Genomic DNA, 17351 nt, shown 5'->3' with positions numbered 1-17351 from the left:
ATGTAGTTTTTAAATGAGAGCTTTGAGATATGTTTCACTGATTCGTATCCGTTTTGTTGCCCAAACAAAGTTTGACAGTAATAAATGATGAGCATTAAACAGTAAATTTTAAACGTTTATTTTGTTTAACTAAGTCGCAAAGTTAAAAGAGCGTGCGGCTAAATCCACAAGATAGAAAAATATTTTACTTTATTCGTCAATTTAGATAAGAGGAAAGGGCTACTGTGCAAAATTAATGTTGAGCAATAACACAGCATGAAACGATCAAAAGTTTACGGAACCTTAAACATTTGACAGCAACAGAATCGCACTCGTGTATCCCATTTTCTGACACTAATGTTATAATTATAACCGTTGCATTGACTTACACACATTAACTCTGATGTTTTTAGTTTTGGTCGTATTTCCGCATAGAAATTAGTCAAATCAAACCTAACTCCGAGCTTTCAATATCAATAAAACAAATAACGACAGGAATCATCTTTCGAGTCTAAGAAAAAGGTGAGCTCTTCAGTTTTATTCAGTTTAAAAAAACACAAACAACGAAAAAGAGGGCAAACACAACCAACGTTAAAATGTCTAAAGACAGTAAACCTGCAAAAAAATATTATTTCTTTCGACACAGTCACTTCCTTCTAGAAACGCAAAAATACTCGCCGCACAGCTGTCTGAAAGGAAAGAACGACCACAAACAAAGAAATTAAAGCTGTTTAAGAAAAAATCGGCCTCCGAAAATTGAAGAAGCATTTTCCGGTCAGCATATGAAAATCAGCGTGTTCAACTGAGGACATAAAACAGACTGACTCTGCTAACCTGATTTAATTCTTCTGAAAATCGGAGGGAACGCTGAAAGGCAAGGTGTTCTGTCGAGGTAAATTTTGGAAAATAATCAATTTCTTGTGTTCAAAAATCAAAATATTATTTCCTTTTATCTCTGATTTCAAGTTCTAGTGAGATATAAATGGCTTCTACAAAGAAAAATGCTGCATTTCTGGTTTTTCTCGCTGTTTTCGCTTTACTAACAAGTGAGACATCAAGCCATTTGAGGGTGGGGAAAAAAGCGTTCGTACCGTTACAGAACGAACTTGAAGAATTGTTTAAAAACCGAAGAAAAATCAGCTTTGCAGAAAACAGGAGAAAATTTAATCAAAGAGACAACTGGAGGCTCGGAACAGAGGAACTGCGAGAGTTTTATAGAGAGTAAGGCCATCGGATAACCGAGGTAAGAAATAGGGCACTGGCGTTTCCCTTGCTAGTTTTCGAACAACGTATCAATGTAAGCTAAAAATCAACGTTTAGAGTAAAATTTGCTATTTGACAGTCGTAGAGCAAATATTTAACATCTAGCAAAACTTGAGGTTCAGCAAGTCTTTCCTAGTAAAACATTTGGCTTCTTAAATCATGTATTCATACTGAAACTGAGAAAAAATAAAAGCGTCGTGCGTCTGTGCCTGTGCCTGAGTTAAAGATCACAGAAGTAAAAATGTGGTAGAAAAGAGACAACGTAATAGCATACGTGCAGTGATCTAGTGCACCACTGATGCCCTAGTAATGTGTTAAAATGGAATGAATTTTTTAAAGACTAAATAGAGATAAACAATAACTTCAATCTCAAGCTTTCGAAGATTTGTTCTAGTTTAAGTTCCTTAACTGTTATCATTGTGGTCATGAAGTGCTCATTTCTCGACAATTTTGTCTGCTCACACGCGAGATAATCTACAAACCATCACCAAAAGAAGACCAAGCAAAAAGGTTTTTGTGATCAAGTCAGTTGTCTGTCTGTGCTCCATTAGATTATCAATAGCGACCAATCACATAGCAAGCGTACAGTTTCTTTACATATGAGCGTATAGTTTATAAGTACGTTGGCCGCTAAAAATTTCTGCCTTACAAACAGAAACAGAAGATTCCGTTTGTTTTGTTTCGTGAATATCTTTTATTCGAATTTTTCTTAATTGCCTATTTGTTAAGTTAAAAGCATTTTCATTTTATTTTCAATATTGCTAATTACCTTTCGCAAGAGAGAGGAAGGTGAGCCAAACAAACAAAACTTTCTCTAACTCTCCCTTTTTTTAAAAAAAAAAACTGTCGATCAGTTTCGTGCATGAAACTTAAGATCCAATTCCCCGTCTCCCCATTTACATTTAGCTTTGCAACTATTTGCTTCGAACCCTCTTCTGATAATTGAGGCAATCTTACAAACTGTACTCTTTGCGATTTCTATTTTGCAGATGCCATGGTAAAGCATGCGTAATCAAGTCAAAGAACAAGATTATTTAGATGTAATAAGCATATTGTAGTTAGTTAAAAAAAAAACACCTGAATACTTTCCAGCTAAAGACATTTTCGAACAGTAGCAACCAATTAGTTGTTCAAATGCTAGTCTGCAATTCTACATTTTAAACTGTAATGTAACGACAATGTGATTTATAAAAACTTTCAAACTTTATGTCGTTGGTTTGTCCGCAAGTCATGTTGTAAAGTTTAAAACACGATTATTGGTACAGAAAAATATATTTGTGACTTGTGATCTACCGGGCTTGCTGATCACGAGGAAGAACAAGTTTCCCTATATTTTTTTCAGTTCTCTTTTCACGCAGCACTCCCAGCCGACAAATTTCTACGCTTGAGAAACCGAAATTCGTCAATTGGGCATAAAAGTACAGTTTTACCTTTCTCTTCTCTTTTAAGTCAGTGAAGTAAATAATAATAATAATAATAATAATAAAAAATAATAATAAAAACCATCAGTTATTCACCATAAGCCCGCCCTTCATCCTGTCCCTAGAACGATCCCCACAAAGAAACAACCACAAATGTCCCCTAACGAAGCGAAACATTCTCACGGTTAACTAAAAAGCAAAGGGAATTTAAGCCACTGGATGTCCATGGTTTAAAGAATTGTTATTCCAAAGCGTAGTAGCCACTCAAAAGAAGCGATAGGAGAGGCTGCTTAAACTGAAATTAGCGAAGCTGGTTACTTTCAGAACTTCACGGGCACTGTTTGAAGCTGGCTTAAGCTCGGAATCAGCTGTAAGAAGAGAAAAGAGATAAGAAACCATCGACATGGTAGTCCACACTTTTAATTGGTGCAATAATTAAAAAAAATAGTGCTTAAAACATCAATCAGCTAGTTGAGGTGTTGGGCTTAAAAAATGTATGCATTCATTCTTATTCATACAAAACGACGTCCTTTTGTTGCGACCTCATAAATAAGATCATACATTAATATCTGACCTCGATGTCTCTTCACTTAGCTTGACAACTAAGATAAGATAACAATTGCGTTCATTTTAGCTTATTCCCCCTTAACGTATTACGTTATGTCGATCCACTTTCGAGTGCGTCGTGTTTCACGTTTTGCACCTTTATGTAAACCTTGATAGTATGGAGTACTGATCTGTCAAAGCGCAAGCATTTGGTATTTTATACAATTAACCTTTGTCGCCTTGGTAATGACCACACCTGTTTAACCTTGATACTAAACGATTGGTTAACCAACAAGTAAAATACGATTTCCATTTTTTTTCCTTTGTAACGTTTTTATCATTAACCATACATTCTCACTGAAATAAACCCAGTCTTCCAGGTCCACTCAATGCCGGGCAATTCGGCCGTCCGCTGGCTGGTTTTAAATTTTCCCAGTAGGCTCTACTGGCTCTAGAGTAATAAAGATGTCAAGATAGTTATAATTAAAAATTCAAAATGAAAGAACATCATCTGTTACCATGCTTACTTTAATAACATACCTTCTCCCTCCAATCAACAAAACAAGCAGAAATAACTCACATCCTCCACTTTTCGGACGAAGGGCTTGTGCTTGAGTCAAAATTCGCTTAGGCGAGCTATCTAACTTTATCTATTCCATGACGACAATCCGTTAATTGTTGCACTTGTATGCCGAAGCAGCTTTACTGTTCGTTTCCCTCGAAGACTTACCCCACCCCCTCTCCCTAACCCAACCCTGTCACCCACGCAATTACCTCGCTCGAATCTCTGGTTGTGAGTGGTGTTTAAGAGCCTCTCCCCAAGGACTGTGCTTGTCGCTTGCGGCTGGTAACTTTCCTCTTTCAGGAGCCAACTAAAGCAAAAGCAAAGAAGGAGCGCTCCGTCAAAGTGTTGCTAAAATCATCATCATGCACTTGTTACAGGAATAATTATGTAAGATGAAAGGATATTTTTTTCTTAAGAACACTGATTTGTGGGATGACGTGGTGGCGAGATTCCCTTTCGGAAGTTGGACAGCTAAGATGACACGTCATGGTGCGGAGGCTCCAATGGGGCATCAAAGTCAGTTTAATCGCGTTCAACTTATCAGGTTAAAGGAAAATTCTTGACCCAGTTACTTTTTCCACGCTTGGTTTAATGGAGTTCGAAAGTCATGATAATCTCAATCAATTTAGTCCTCGTCGCAGCTCCTGTTTAGGGTCGTAACGAGACAAGTTCTCTCCGCCAAGTGAAGAGCTCGACGTGCGACAAACCAGATGGACTGCACATCGAGATTAATCTTAGATACGTTCCCAAACACTCATATAAATAATTTAATAAAAAACTATTTAATAAAAACCTCTTCCGCAATGGCCCGGATATGATAGGGCTCAAAACCACAACAGCCACCAATGAATCTCACTCCCATGTCATAGGCCTGCCGAGCGTATTTATGTACATCCCAGCGAGTTACAACTCGAGCTTCCAAAGCTGAAAGGTAGAACGAGTTAGTTACCTGTTCCATGTCATCGGCTCACGAGTTAACAAAGGATGAAGGCCCTCTTCCGTGAAAATAAATTAGTAATAATGAAGTTAAAGAATTAAGGTAACTAGAACCCCAACGATGAGTAAAAAACGTCCGTATAAAAATATATCCAAAATTTGACTCAAAGGACTATGCATCTTTCCTATTTCGCTTTTTGATACTGAGAAAGTATCATGTGAAAACACCTTCAAAGTTCAAGCTATGAAAAGTCCATAGAAATAACCTTGCTCTCCGTTAACATAATTAAACAATAAACCAGACTTTCCATCGGTTCACCGGCTAATAAACCACGCGAAATGTTGGGAGAACACGAGGCGCAGCCAAGTGGTTTATAAACTTTTCGACATAAATATGAGCTAAGTTTGTGAGAAAGAATGATAAATTTAATCTTATTTTGTGATTAAGTCTTTGATCAAGTCGTTGATTCTCAAACCCATCAAAAAGTGCGATAAACCAACCAAAGCTCCGGAAACCGAATGAACTGCCGGCCAGAAGAGCGAAGACTGTAATTAAAACAGAAATTTTACAGAAAACTTACGAGAAATAGCAAAATGCAAGACGAAGCACGACTACAAAGTGCTACTAAAGAATATTTCAATTTGGACGGAGAAAACGCGATTTTTGAGGCCAAAATAAGCCTACCTCTGCGATTGCGATCTGATAATCTGTACGGGAAGTTTTTTAAGTTGGCAAACTTATTAAGCAGTTTTAATATTCTCCGGAGCCATTTCAGAAAAATAAAGGTCATTTGTAGAAATTTTAACAACTGGAATTTATTACGATTGTGAGAACTCAATATTAAATTCGTTAATAACATTATTGCACAACAAAAACGGCAAAATCGAAAGACAACAACATCGAGCCGTGTGCACCGATAAAACACCGTCCAACTATTTTGTTTACTCGCGGTTCACTATTTTCCTTCAACCAAATTTTTTCCTATTGCCTAGCTTGAATTAAAGCTTTCATGAAGTCCTCGTTAAAATTTACAGAAAGCGATTAAAACGCATGAACTAGGCAAAAAGTATCAAATAAAAGCCGAAATCGAGGATAGCAAATTGAATTGCTATAAATCTTGGGTGCCTCATCACTTTGTAAGTGGCTTTTGTTCTCAGGTAAATATCTAAATGAAGATCCAGTGAGTTTTCACAACAATTTTCTTGATGCGAAAACTTGTCAACTTTTCCTTCTCAGCGAGCAGTTTGGGGAACTTTAGCGGAGAATTAAACCGAAGCAACCAGTTAGTTGGACTGCATTTTAAATAAGAAATGTGATAATGTTATAACCATAAAATCTTTGGTTTCGGCGTGCAAAGTGTACTCTTCGTTTCCTCCAAACATTGGCGTTAACAAATAAAAATCTGGGAATTCTCCCCGTGTGGCGCCATTTGATAGGGTGGGAAGATGTTTCAGTTTTCTATGGGTATACAACCAAATATACGACATTTTGACCAATCAGAGCGCACGTTGTGTCAAAGTTATGTTCTAACACGCAGTCACCAAATTTAAAAAGGCCAAAATGTTATTTACCTAGATCTTGACATATGGTTACTACTCACCAAACGGTGACTCTGGCAGATGAGCAGATCCCATACGGTCAGCATCAGGGGTATGGTAACCAGCTGGTTGAGCCATTAGATGAGGCTTGAGGCCTTCTTTATCCAACGCGTCTTTCATTAAACCAATGGTCATTAGAGTGATGTTTGAGTCAAAGCGACAGTTGACTCCAATTATATCAGCCCCTGAAACCACAAGGCCTAATGTAAGAGTAGTGTATATGCATGCGGCTTAGCAATCTACTCTCTGGGGTCAAAATATTAAGGAAGCGCTTTCTCTTTGACTCTCCTCTTCCCTACTGCTTTCTTTGTTTGTGATTATCTCTTACAAATTTCTTCATTTTCCAATCTTTTTTGGTCAGAAACATAAGCTAAGGAAAACGCATTTTTGGTACCTTATTTAAATTCAACCTGGAAGAGAGCAACATCGACTAATTTCAAAGCTACTGCTGCGCTGGTGGAAAAGTTGAACACGGGTAGCAAACTACTCCGACCTCCTTAGTCGACCTTTATAGTTGGCTCCCTGTACCTGCCCTCGCGAGTCTAACAGCACATTCTCCCGGAGGAACATCACAACTGTCGCCATCAGGTCCAATGCATAAGGTTACTGCTGTTGGTTTCCCTGTGGACTTCATTACTTCTACTGCCCACTCAGCCTCTTCTACGTTCGCAAAGAACTGTCGGAGAAACATTCAACCAATAAACACCCATGAGACACGAGTTTCTAAGGATGCAGTACATTTGAAGGGTTCAATTCCGACATTATTTTCTTTGGTGTGAGTATCATAAAATGGGTTGCAAGTATCTCGGTAAAATATCTAATAAGAGCAAAAGGGACTTTTCCGAGATTACATAACCTTATTGTAACATTAGAAGGAAGGGGGTATAACCCGAAAAGTGCGATAGTATTTTACTCCCCAGTGAAAGGTGTCCTTCCTTCTGCGAAAAACGTCCCGTGTCTTCATTCAGTCAAACTGATTAACTTAAATTTGACCAGGCGCTGTAGTAACAAGCTATAGAAATCTGCTGTAAAAACGCTAACATTAACAACGAATAACCATAGTGTTCAGCTTCATTATGCAGATTTCAGTAAAAATTAACTCAAACAAGTACATTTCAAAATAAAATTACCTCAGCTATAATTAGATCAACATCGTTCTGAATGAATATCTGAATTTGCTCCCTAAACTTCTTCGTTACAATTTCTTTTCCAGCACCTTGTGAATACAGAGAAGCTGTCTGACAGACGGATCCAGCGAAAAATACTCCTCCCTCCTGAGCGACACTTTTGGCAAGGTCACATGCTGCCTGGTTTATTTTTATGGCCTAAGAAAGATTCCAAGTATATAAAGACTGAACGTGTATCCTTTAAATTATTAGTTATCATTATTCTTAAAATTACTATGAATTAACATTAATTTTGAAAAATTCCTCAGGAGCAAAGTGTGTTATGGTTTCTTGTCAACTTAAAAAAGCATGTTAGGTTTGATCACACTCTATTTTAGGCACTACACTCTGTTCTCAGAATACCGCTATCAATCGCCCAGATTACCAAATTAACATTACCTCCAAAGTCCCTGATTACCAAATTAATACCACTCCCCATCCCCAAAAACTATTTTGGGGATGGGGCTTACTTGGGAGGTACATATTTGGGGAGGTGCTTTTTTAGAATTGAACTTGTTTTGGGGTGGTGCATCTTTGGTGGTGGTGCTTATCAACGGGTTGTTACAAGCCAGTTACCCATAAGCCAAGAGCTTTTATTTTGATATCCTGATTTCAGAACTATAAAGCAACCAGGAGAATCTATACTCCTTCCAGAACTGGACTCTACTTCACTGCAGGGTGTATACTCATTTATTCATACCTTCTGTTGTACAATTAAATTAATTTCATATACAAAATGTAAGATTTTTCTTGGGATCTATTTCTATGCTGGCAAAGAATGATTGTTCTATCAGACAAGGAGACAAGAAAGTAACCATTTCCTCAAACTCCCCCACTGGATATTCAAACAAGCAAATGAACAAAAAACACACAAACAGAATAAAACCAAATTGCACAACACATTAATTCATGTTGTTTCTATATATCAAGGTGATCTTTACCTATTAGGCTCAGCCCTCAGCCATAGAAGTTTGGTGCACCTGCAGTCCTTACCAAAATACCCATGACTGAAGACTACCTGAATTAGCTTTTTTTAGCTTTGGGTTAACTATAAAGTTCTCAAATGTTTTGTTTGAGGTACAATTCACAAGGGGATATCAAAATATTATAATCTAACTTAAAAGGAAATCTTAAGCAATTTTCATGGCTTTATTCTGTATGCTATATGAATCAATGGATATTTCAAGGTACAAGAACAGCCATGCCCTAAGAAAATTATAGAGAACATTAAAAATGTAATGATAAGTCAAGTGACTTTGCAAACCAATCAAATTCATCACAGACATATGCTGTTAGGTCTAGGCCCTTACAAGACACTTGTTATTGTACCCTAGGGTTTGCTTTACCAAGATATAATTTTAGGGATTTTAACATGTGTTTGACATTTCATTTTAACAACAACCAAGCTGTGACAGGAAAATCTGACAAAAAAATATTATTGACCTCTTAAAACCAACTGTTTCAAGAAAGGGCTTCATCTATTCATATGACTGCAAATTGATAAATATTTAATAACAATCTACGAACCCCATGCTTAGCTTCAGAGCTGCCCATATCATCATCCATTGAGAAGGTAAAGGCCTGAATAACATCAGCTCCTGCTCGCACAAACTCCCGATGAAGTTGTCTAACTGTTGACAATCAATTCCATTTACCTCTTGCAATACTTTTTTAAGGCAAGTTTTTATTCATTCATGAATCTAACTAAATTCAGAAACAACCACCCTTACAATCTTTTGTTTCTTTGCAACCCTTTTTTTTCCACCTTGTAGGATGACCACAAAACCAAAAAATCAAAATTAGCCTGAAATATCCTCTCACTTTTGGCATAAATAAAAAAATTTAATTCAAAAGGGTTCTAAATCCATAAGCTGAGCACTGTGATGGTGTGATTGCTCTTACACAACTAAATCACATGCTGGGGGACATGATATGAAATAAATTCTATTTAGATATAGAGCGTATATAGGCGAAGGTCAATAGATTGGAAGCTGGTGATCTCTAAGATAACTTTGCTATTACAAAGAAACTACTCCATTAATATGTTTGAAAAATCAAGCACCCACTTAAATATGAATTCAAATATTCTCAATTACAGGTGTTCACAAAAGTGAGGTTGTAATTAGGCCCCATAGCTGAGGCCTATGGTGCAACAAAAGAAGACTACAACCTGCATCTGGATATTCCACTGTACACTCTGGAGTATAAGGACCTGCTTTCACATATCCACGCTTCTCCAAAGCATGTGTCATTCCACCATCTCCAACAAGCACTTCTCCAGCATTTAATTTCTCTAAAATACCAAACTTAAAAGACAGATATATTACAACAAATACTGTGTATCTACACCTGCAATTACCGAAATACTACACAGCTGATGCTTAACTCCAAAGATCCATATGTTAACTCTCCCCTCTAGCTGCCACAAATTTTTTTGCACATTTAAGTAATGAAAAATAACTGTTTACCGAAGTGGAGGTGGCTAGTGGTTGTAGTTACTAAAACAAGAGATGACCTAAAATCCAAAACAAAAAACCTTAGAATACCCTAATGTTAGGTCAATTTAGGTCATTTTAGGTATATGGATACTGTGGATACTTACCAAGCCGTGCAACACTGAGGTGAATAGTTGTTTCAGTTTATATCATTGTTGACACTTAGAAATTAAATTTTGCATAAGGTTGATTCTAAAATAACTAAATGACTGGCTAGTTGGATCTAAAAACTTAATAAAATAATCCAGAGAACTTTTACAATCCAAACTATTACATGTTGATGAGGAACTATGAAGCAATCTTGAGGAGATTTATAAATCTCGTGTCTAACGCTAGGCTCACAATATGGAGCCATGGATGTTGACATCCACAAATTTTGCAGTAGGTAGACTGCCAGTCACCGTTCTCAAATTACATAAATGATCAGAAGTCTGATCTTAAACTTTCACAACTCTGCAGAATCCAAACTATTACATGTTGATGGAGAACTACTTAGTGATCTCAAGGAGATTTGTGAGTCTCATATCTAATGCTTAGTTGACGCTGGGCTGAGAAGATGGAGTCATGGATGTCGACACCAAGAAATTGTTTGATGACAACTGCCAGTCACAGTTCTCAAATCACTAAATGACCAGCAATCAGATATTTTTCTAAATTTTTCAAATCAAAAGAGTCTTTACAATCCAAAATTTTATGTGTTAATGAGGAACTGCTAAGCCATATGGAGGAGATTGAATACACTGAGACCCTGAGGAATAGGAGCAAGACCACAATTTGGAGTTCATGACACATTAGAGGTTGAAACTCAAGGGTGAGGCACACTTGTGGCAAAAAATTTTGCACCACATGAGACTTTCTATGGTCACTGACTTAATTACCATCAATTCTTGCTTTGTGCTCAAGCTGTTGATTTTATTTGCTGTTATTTCTTGGATAAATATAGAGAAGAAATATTCTGTCAGGTAAGTTAAGTTTTTACAATCTTTTTAGCAATGACTGTGAGCCGTAAATTGCCTATTGCTGATTTGTGTGATAGATGACTCAGAAAATTGTTGTGTTTTGACAAGGTTGATTTGGTATTTGCTGGGGCAAATTCCAGCAGAGTGTACATCAGCTCTCCAAATCAAACTGGTTACCACTGGACATTTCTTTATGTGGATTGGAAGAGCAGAAAGTGGCATATTATTGCGATACCCTTTTTTGGGCATCACCCTCAAACTTGAGGGAGTTGTTTTCAAGGGAAAAGACTCAATAGAGATTGTGGAATCTAATGAGGAAGTCATGACAGCCAGTGTCAGATAAGTGAAAGACAAGGAGAAAGGTGATGGAGTAGATGGCTTTGGCTCTGAAAAGAGTGAGAGGAGAAAGAGGAAAACACAGTAGAGATTGTGGAATCTGATGAGGTGAGCTATGAAACAGCAAGAGGGCCAGATTGGGCCATGCCTTCAAACAGAAGTAGTACCTTGTATTTAATATTGTAGAGAGGCACTTAGGGGACTTTCTCAGCAAGAGGCACCAAGACTCTACTTTTGACTTCTCCTTATTGTTCTTCTCCAGCATATTGACAACTTTCTGCTACCACTACCTCAACTACTAATACTACACTTAATCACTCCAACACACCTCCTAAGTAATCTATTGGTGAACATGTTTGGGTTATGGGCCAGTTGGTCTTGGGCAGTTACAACTCTTGGTAAACTTGCTAACCCAAATAATTTTACAAGAACAATAGAAATGAACAATAAAGCACTTAATGATTTAAACAAAATAGAAGCCAATCATTGAAAACAAAAACCAACTCAGGAACTCTGTTGTTGGTCCAGACCATGGCTGTGAGACAAACCCAAACAGGAACACTATTGACAAACAAACAAACAAAGTAAAAAAAGACAATAGCTAGGTGTTCGGTCTTGCAAACTTTAGAATCAACTAAACGAAATTTTTTAATTCGAAGCATAGTCTACGTCTATCTGGATCTAGATAAACATTTTTTACAAATCTGAAACGGGTGCAATGAAGACTCGTATCCGTGTCTTGGAAAATGAAAAACCATGGGAGTGCAAAAAGGGAATTGCGTTACTGGCCATCTATACCGCGCAAATGTAGCCGTCATTGTGTTACTGGCTATCTTTGAATTTCCCTTTACACCGACGCAAGTGAAGCCGTCAAGTCATTTCGTTACTGGCAACATGTATCTAAGAATTTTCCTATATACCGACGTAAAGGTAGGTGTTAAGTCATTGCGTTACTTGCTATCTTAGAATTTCCTTGTATACCGGCGTAATTATATAGCCGTTAAGCCGTTAAGTTATTGCGTTAGAGGCTATCTTAGAATTTCCTTGTAAACTGACGCAAATATGGCTGGAAAAGTCATTGCGTTGGTAGCTATCTTAGAATTTCCCTTAATGCCGACGAAAATGTAACCGTTAAGTCATGATGGTACCGGCCATTAAGTCATTGCGTTACTGGCTGTATTATAATCACTATTAATATATGCTAGTATTAATATATACCATAGGCCAAACTTAATGGCTTCAAGAAATGCTCTTATGTACAGGCGAACGAAATTACCAATTTCGCCGTTATCATGCCGCATTTCTAAGTGTCAAAGACGATAGCTCCGTATTCTGAGCCCAACGTAAATCGAGCATGAGATATGACATCTATAAATCAATTCGGGATCGCTTAGCAGTTCCTAAACAAAAAGTGGTTGTTTGGATTGTACAGGTTCTCTCTTCGTTAAGTTTGGAAAAATACCCGACTGCCAGTCATTTAGTTATTTGAAAACCTTGACCAGCCGCCGGTCATGTAGCCACACTATTACACGGTTTTTACATACTAATTTACAAGCTTAAGGCATCGGCATAACTAGTTTACCTCGCAAATTTGGACTGCAGCGGATCGGATGGGCAATTTTAAAAATTAATTTAATTATCATGAAATTATCCTGGCGATATTTACCTTCTCTTCAGCAGCAGACATAGCCAATGTCGTGTCCAATTTCATGGGCTTCACATGAACAATAAAGGGCTATCCTTTCTACAAACTGTCGAGGGGGAGTGGGGTGACTGTGACAGGACGACACGCCGAAAGATGATTGGAAAGTAATTGGAAAGTAATGGGGGACCGAGGAGCACATATGTCAACTACTGTCTCTCACTCCATACTGATAGTAATCTTAGCTCATCTTCAGTTTGGAGGCTTTATGTACTATGAAATAGTACATGAAGCTTCTAAAGTGATCCTCTTCATTTTCTCCCAATTGACTCATTAGTCAGATTCACAAGTAAACAAGACAGTTGTAAAATATTAACCAAGGAGTATGGACTACGGACTACGGACTATGGATTGGGTGTGAGACACGGACTGATGAATCGACTTATTCACAATTTGAGTTAGTTTGAATTTTCAGGGATTTTTTGTCTTTTTTGGCATAAAGGAGAAACTTTTTAAGTTTGAAACAATCACTAAAATCATTTAGTATAAAAAAAAAAACGCACAACAAGTTCAAAATATTAGTTTGTAGAGAAGAGCGGTTGCACATTGTCGAAAGGGAGAAGTCAGGAACAAACAAAATGCCATTTCATGGATGTGGTTTCCGAATGTTTCTTTCTAAGCAGTTGACCAGAAGAAAAACATGTAACTAAAAGAGAAACAGTCAAACCTATCTCAAGGGTAAGTAATGATGAAACCCAAGAAAAGTATATTTCTTGAAAATTCATAAATAAGGGATTACACGTAATTTCGAAAAAGAAGTTTATCTTTCTTGCAATATGGTGTTCATATTCTCGAGGTACAAAGATCCACGATCTCAATTCTACCAGTGAAGTTGCGAGAGAATATCACAATGATTTGCTCTTAAATTGTTTTTAATCTTCAAGAATAGGTGGCACAAAACTTTTCCTTGGATGGAAGGCATAATTTGTGAAAGATCTAAAACAGAAATTTGTCGTCACTGTTTTCAAGCCTTGTCGTAGGGGATCCTTCTTGTCGAATTTCAGCACTGAAGGTTAAAAACTTTCCAAAAACGAAAGTGATTATATCTATACACTACTTTTGACATAAAATATCGATATCAAGTACCGTTTAAGCATTGACTTATTTTGGGTATACAGATACCTTGTGAGCAATCTCGACAACAGAGGTAGGTGATTTAAACGGAGAAGTGGCTTATTAGAGGGAATGTACCGCAGGGTATCTATGTTCGTCGTGAAAGTAACCCTGCAGATATAATATTATTCAGTATAAACCAAACAAGTTAATAGTGTGATATATTAAAGTTCACATGGCAACCAGGTGGACAATCGGACATGGTTTGATGCTTCTCTGGTTTCAAGATTTAATGAATGTAACCGAGAAGTTACAATTCATAGACCCAACGTTTCGACACTCCTGTCTAGTGCCTTTATCAAGGGTGATCTAAACGCTGCAAGAAGAGGTCCTTTTATACGCTTACTAATTAGCTGCCCTTTTTTCTGACGAGGCGTAAATAGGCGTCGGGAAGTAAGCCGCCATCATCACGATTTAAAGGAGCGTGGGCGGAGTTGACATGCGAGGCTTCCAACCAAAGGCGCTGGTGGTAACGTCGATTAGTGGTGATAATTTTAGACTTATCCCATCCAATTGTATGGTTGGTTAGGCATGTTTGCTCCAACAAAGCTGAATTTTCTTTTTTGCAAAAGAAGACTGCTTTTTGATGCTCTTTCAAACGTGCACCAAACTGACGTTTGGTCTGTCACATGTTTGGTCCGATATACTCGTGATCACAGTCATTGCACGGAATAGAATAAATAGCGTAGGTTCGTTGTTCTTCCGTGACAGGATCCTTAGGTTTGGCAAAAATATGCCCCATAGACTGAAAAGGTTTTTGAGCAACTTTAATTTAAAATTAAACATTTAAAAAGTGTAAAGTTGGTTTAAACATAAAAGAAAGCTCAAAACATTGTGCTTTAATAAACAATTTATTCAAGTAAACTTAATTCTAAAATGTAGTCCGGGCCATGGATAGTTTTCTCTATACCATGACGTCATGAAACATTGCGTCACGTTAGCCTTAGTTTTTAAAAATTGGACGGTCTAATTTTTTTTAAAACCAAGGCGAACCCGACATTTTAGTCCCGCATTTTTTGTCTTTGATGTGTATGGCCCTTAGGACCCAGTTTACTTGATATAGCAAAGGAAAAGCAGTTTGAATAGCGTCGGTTGAAATGTGTGAAGAGAAATCACAATGTAAAGTCTAGCTGCGATGACTTATTTAAAACGGTTGAGGACACAAATGTTATCACTATCACGTAAATTTGAGGTATGTACGATTTTTTTCTGAAAAAGAAAAATATTCCGGTAAACCTCAATGTAGTTTAGTCCGAGTGCACGGCCGTTGTTGTTGTGACTTGTTGTCTTAGGCCGTTATGGTGTTATGGCTTCTGCCAGCTATCGATTTTCTCACTGTTCCTAAAGGTCGTTTTGTTTTTCGTTTCAGCTTATGGATAATCGTATCTCCTTCTTGAGAACAGTCTATAAATTTTTTGATAAAGGACTGTCGAGTAAGAAGATCTGACAAAAGCTTGTTCAAAAATGATAATTTTATTCAATTTGAAATAATGGGTCTGCTCGGCATGCAAACGAACACTTTATCGAGTCTGGAAAAACTAAGATCAACAAAAAATTATTTCGACCTAAACGATCTTTTTTTGTGGACATCTCATCGTGACTAAGACTGCCCTTGTCTGGAAAAAAGCTAGAGGGCGCCCTTCACATCGAACAAACAGACAACCAGCGGCTAAAGCTGGTTGAAGTGTTTTCGCTGAAAGTCTTGCAGAATTACTTCTAATACGCGACATTTCCTTTAACATTCATGTGGAAATTACGAGTGATATTGAAGTAAATATGTCTTTCTCGAAATTTTGAATTCTATTCTACTTTCCCCTTCGCATTTCAACATGACCGCCACAAGAAGCAAGCAATGAAAAGTATCGTCCAAATCCTCTCTCGGCTACATCAGTCTGTTTTGGTCTTGTCTAGACTAATCATATCACAGGAAATGGTTAAGACAAAACTGTCGAGGGCCCGGCATACTTCTTTCATTTTCTTTGTCTATAAAGCGTACTGAGATTATGCCATCGCGCAGAATGCTGCGACACATGCGGGTACTTATTAAGTCCGCTGGCGGTAAATTTGAACGGTCTTCCGAGAAAAGAGAGGGAAACAATGAGGAAAATGGCTATAAATCGCTCACTTGCACCTACGCTTTTCTGTTTTACTCACCAACTAGCTGCCGAAGCTATTTGTCAGCATATGAATTTTGTAGAAGAGGGTTCAATAAACAAATTTATTCTAAAGTTTATTTTCTACCGAATTCTTCTGAAGCAACCTCTGGCCACCCTGAATTTTACGTCGAGAAGCACGGTTGAACGATTTTTGAAACCCCCGCGAGTGTACTAACATATGCAAAACTTCAGGTATTCAATCGCTCTGACAAAGGGCTAACGCTCGAAACGTCAGCTTTTTCACCCTTTACGGTGGCTAATTTACGTTTTCAACCCAGTTGTTAATACTAAATTACCTGCTATACTCTCCCACCGACGCAGCACCACAGTTTCTTTAGAAACTTACCCCTTTATTCATATGCATTCATTCATTTATTCTACCATCAAGAACGTTTATCTTATGCCATTTAAAGTAACAAACGAAGCTAAAATAATAATGTTTCAGTATAAAATGATTCATAACGTGCTTCCAACTTGCGCCACTCTTTACCGAGACGGCATTTCAGAGAGCCCCTTATGCAACCTATGCAATACAGAAAAACAAACGTTGCATCACCTATTAATAAACTGCACACTAATACTCGACTTCTGGATTCTGTTTCAAGACTGGTGGCACCGAAAAACAAATGAAACAATAACGTTATCCACAAGTCATATACTCTATGGCTGGCATTATAGGACAAAGCATTGGCAAGTCCTAAATTATTGCCTATTGTTAGCCAAATATCACATTTTCTGCACAAGCCTTTGCGGAGACATCTTAGATTTTCAAATCTTCCTACTGTTCATCACGGGAAAACTTGAAATCCTAAAAGAGATCGCGACCGCAAAAAAAGAACTTCCGAAATTTTATCGCACGTGGGCTTTTTTACTTTAATTTTTCATACTGCTGTTTTTTAGGTTAGACTTATACTTAACTTCATTTTTGAGACCTGTATGTTTACTTGTGATTGTCTTTTAATTGAAAAGAACTTTATAAACACGCCAACCGTAAATTAAATTAGTAATTAATAGTATTGTAATACATGTATCGTAATGTAATGTATGCATAATTTGTGTAAGTATAAGTATCAGTAGTGTTAGTAGCAAGTACAATGTAAGTGTAAATTAATGCT

At 37.4% G+C, this 17351-nt stretch overlaps 1 protein-coding gene and 1 long non-coding RNA gene across 4 annotated transcripts; one reads left to right on the top strand and one right to left on the bottom strand.

The window, feature by feature from the left end:
- The first annotated feature begins 720 nt into the window (after positions 1–720).
- On the top strand, positions 721–2449 carry LOC131784212 (uncharacterized). Its single transcript, XR_009340189.2, has 3 exons — positions 721–871; positions 946–1222; positions 2232–2449. It is a non-coding gene; the product is annotated as an uncharacterized lncRNA (long non-coding RNA).
- A 215-nt stretch (positions 2450–2664) lies between these two features.
- Positions 2665–13064, bottom strand: LOC131784155 (S-methylmethionine--homocysteine S-methyltransferase BHMT2). 3 transcript variants are annotated; one of them, XM_066160441.1, is made up of 10 exons: positions 12932–13064; positions 9646–9781; positions 9003–9106; positions 7440–7634; positions 6838–6985; positions 6312–6509; positions 4568–4698; positions 3984–4081; positions 3560–3660; positions 2665–3031 (listed from the first exon to the last, which is right to left on the bottom strand). In XM_066160441.1, the coding sequence occupies exons 1-9, from the start codon at positions 12974–12976 to the stop codon at positions 3564–3566; spliced, it is 1152 nt and encodes a 383-aa protein (XP_066016538.1). In that variant the 5' UTR covers positions 12977–13064; the 3' UTR covers positions 2665–3031; positions 3560–3563. The 3 variants fall into 3 exon arrangements, with proteins under 3 accessions (XP_066016538.1, XP_066016537.1, XP_066016539.1); XM_066160440.1 differs by lacking the exon at positions 2665–3031 and having other exon boundaries at positions 3070–3660; XM_066160442.1 differs by lacking the exon at positions 2665–3031 and having other exon boundaries at positions 3070–3660; positions 6312–6494.
- Positions 13065–17351: the final 4287 nt, after the last annotated feature.

This window comes from Pocillopora verrucosa, chromosome 13 (genome assembly GCF_036669915.1).
Source record: "Pocillopora verrucosa isolate sample1 chromosome 13, ASM3666991v2, whole genome shotgun sequence".
In the NCBI taxonomy this organism is placed as follows: Eukaryota; Metazoa; Cnidaria; class Anthozoa; order Scleractinia; family Pocilloporidae; genus Pocillopora; species Pocillopora verrucosa.
This window is presented reverse-complemented; position numbering and strand designations above follow the sequence as displayed.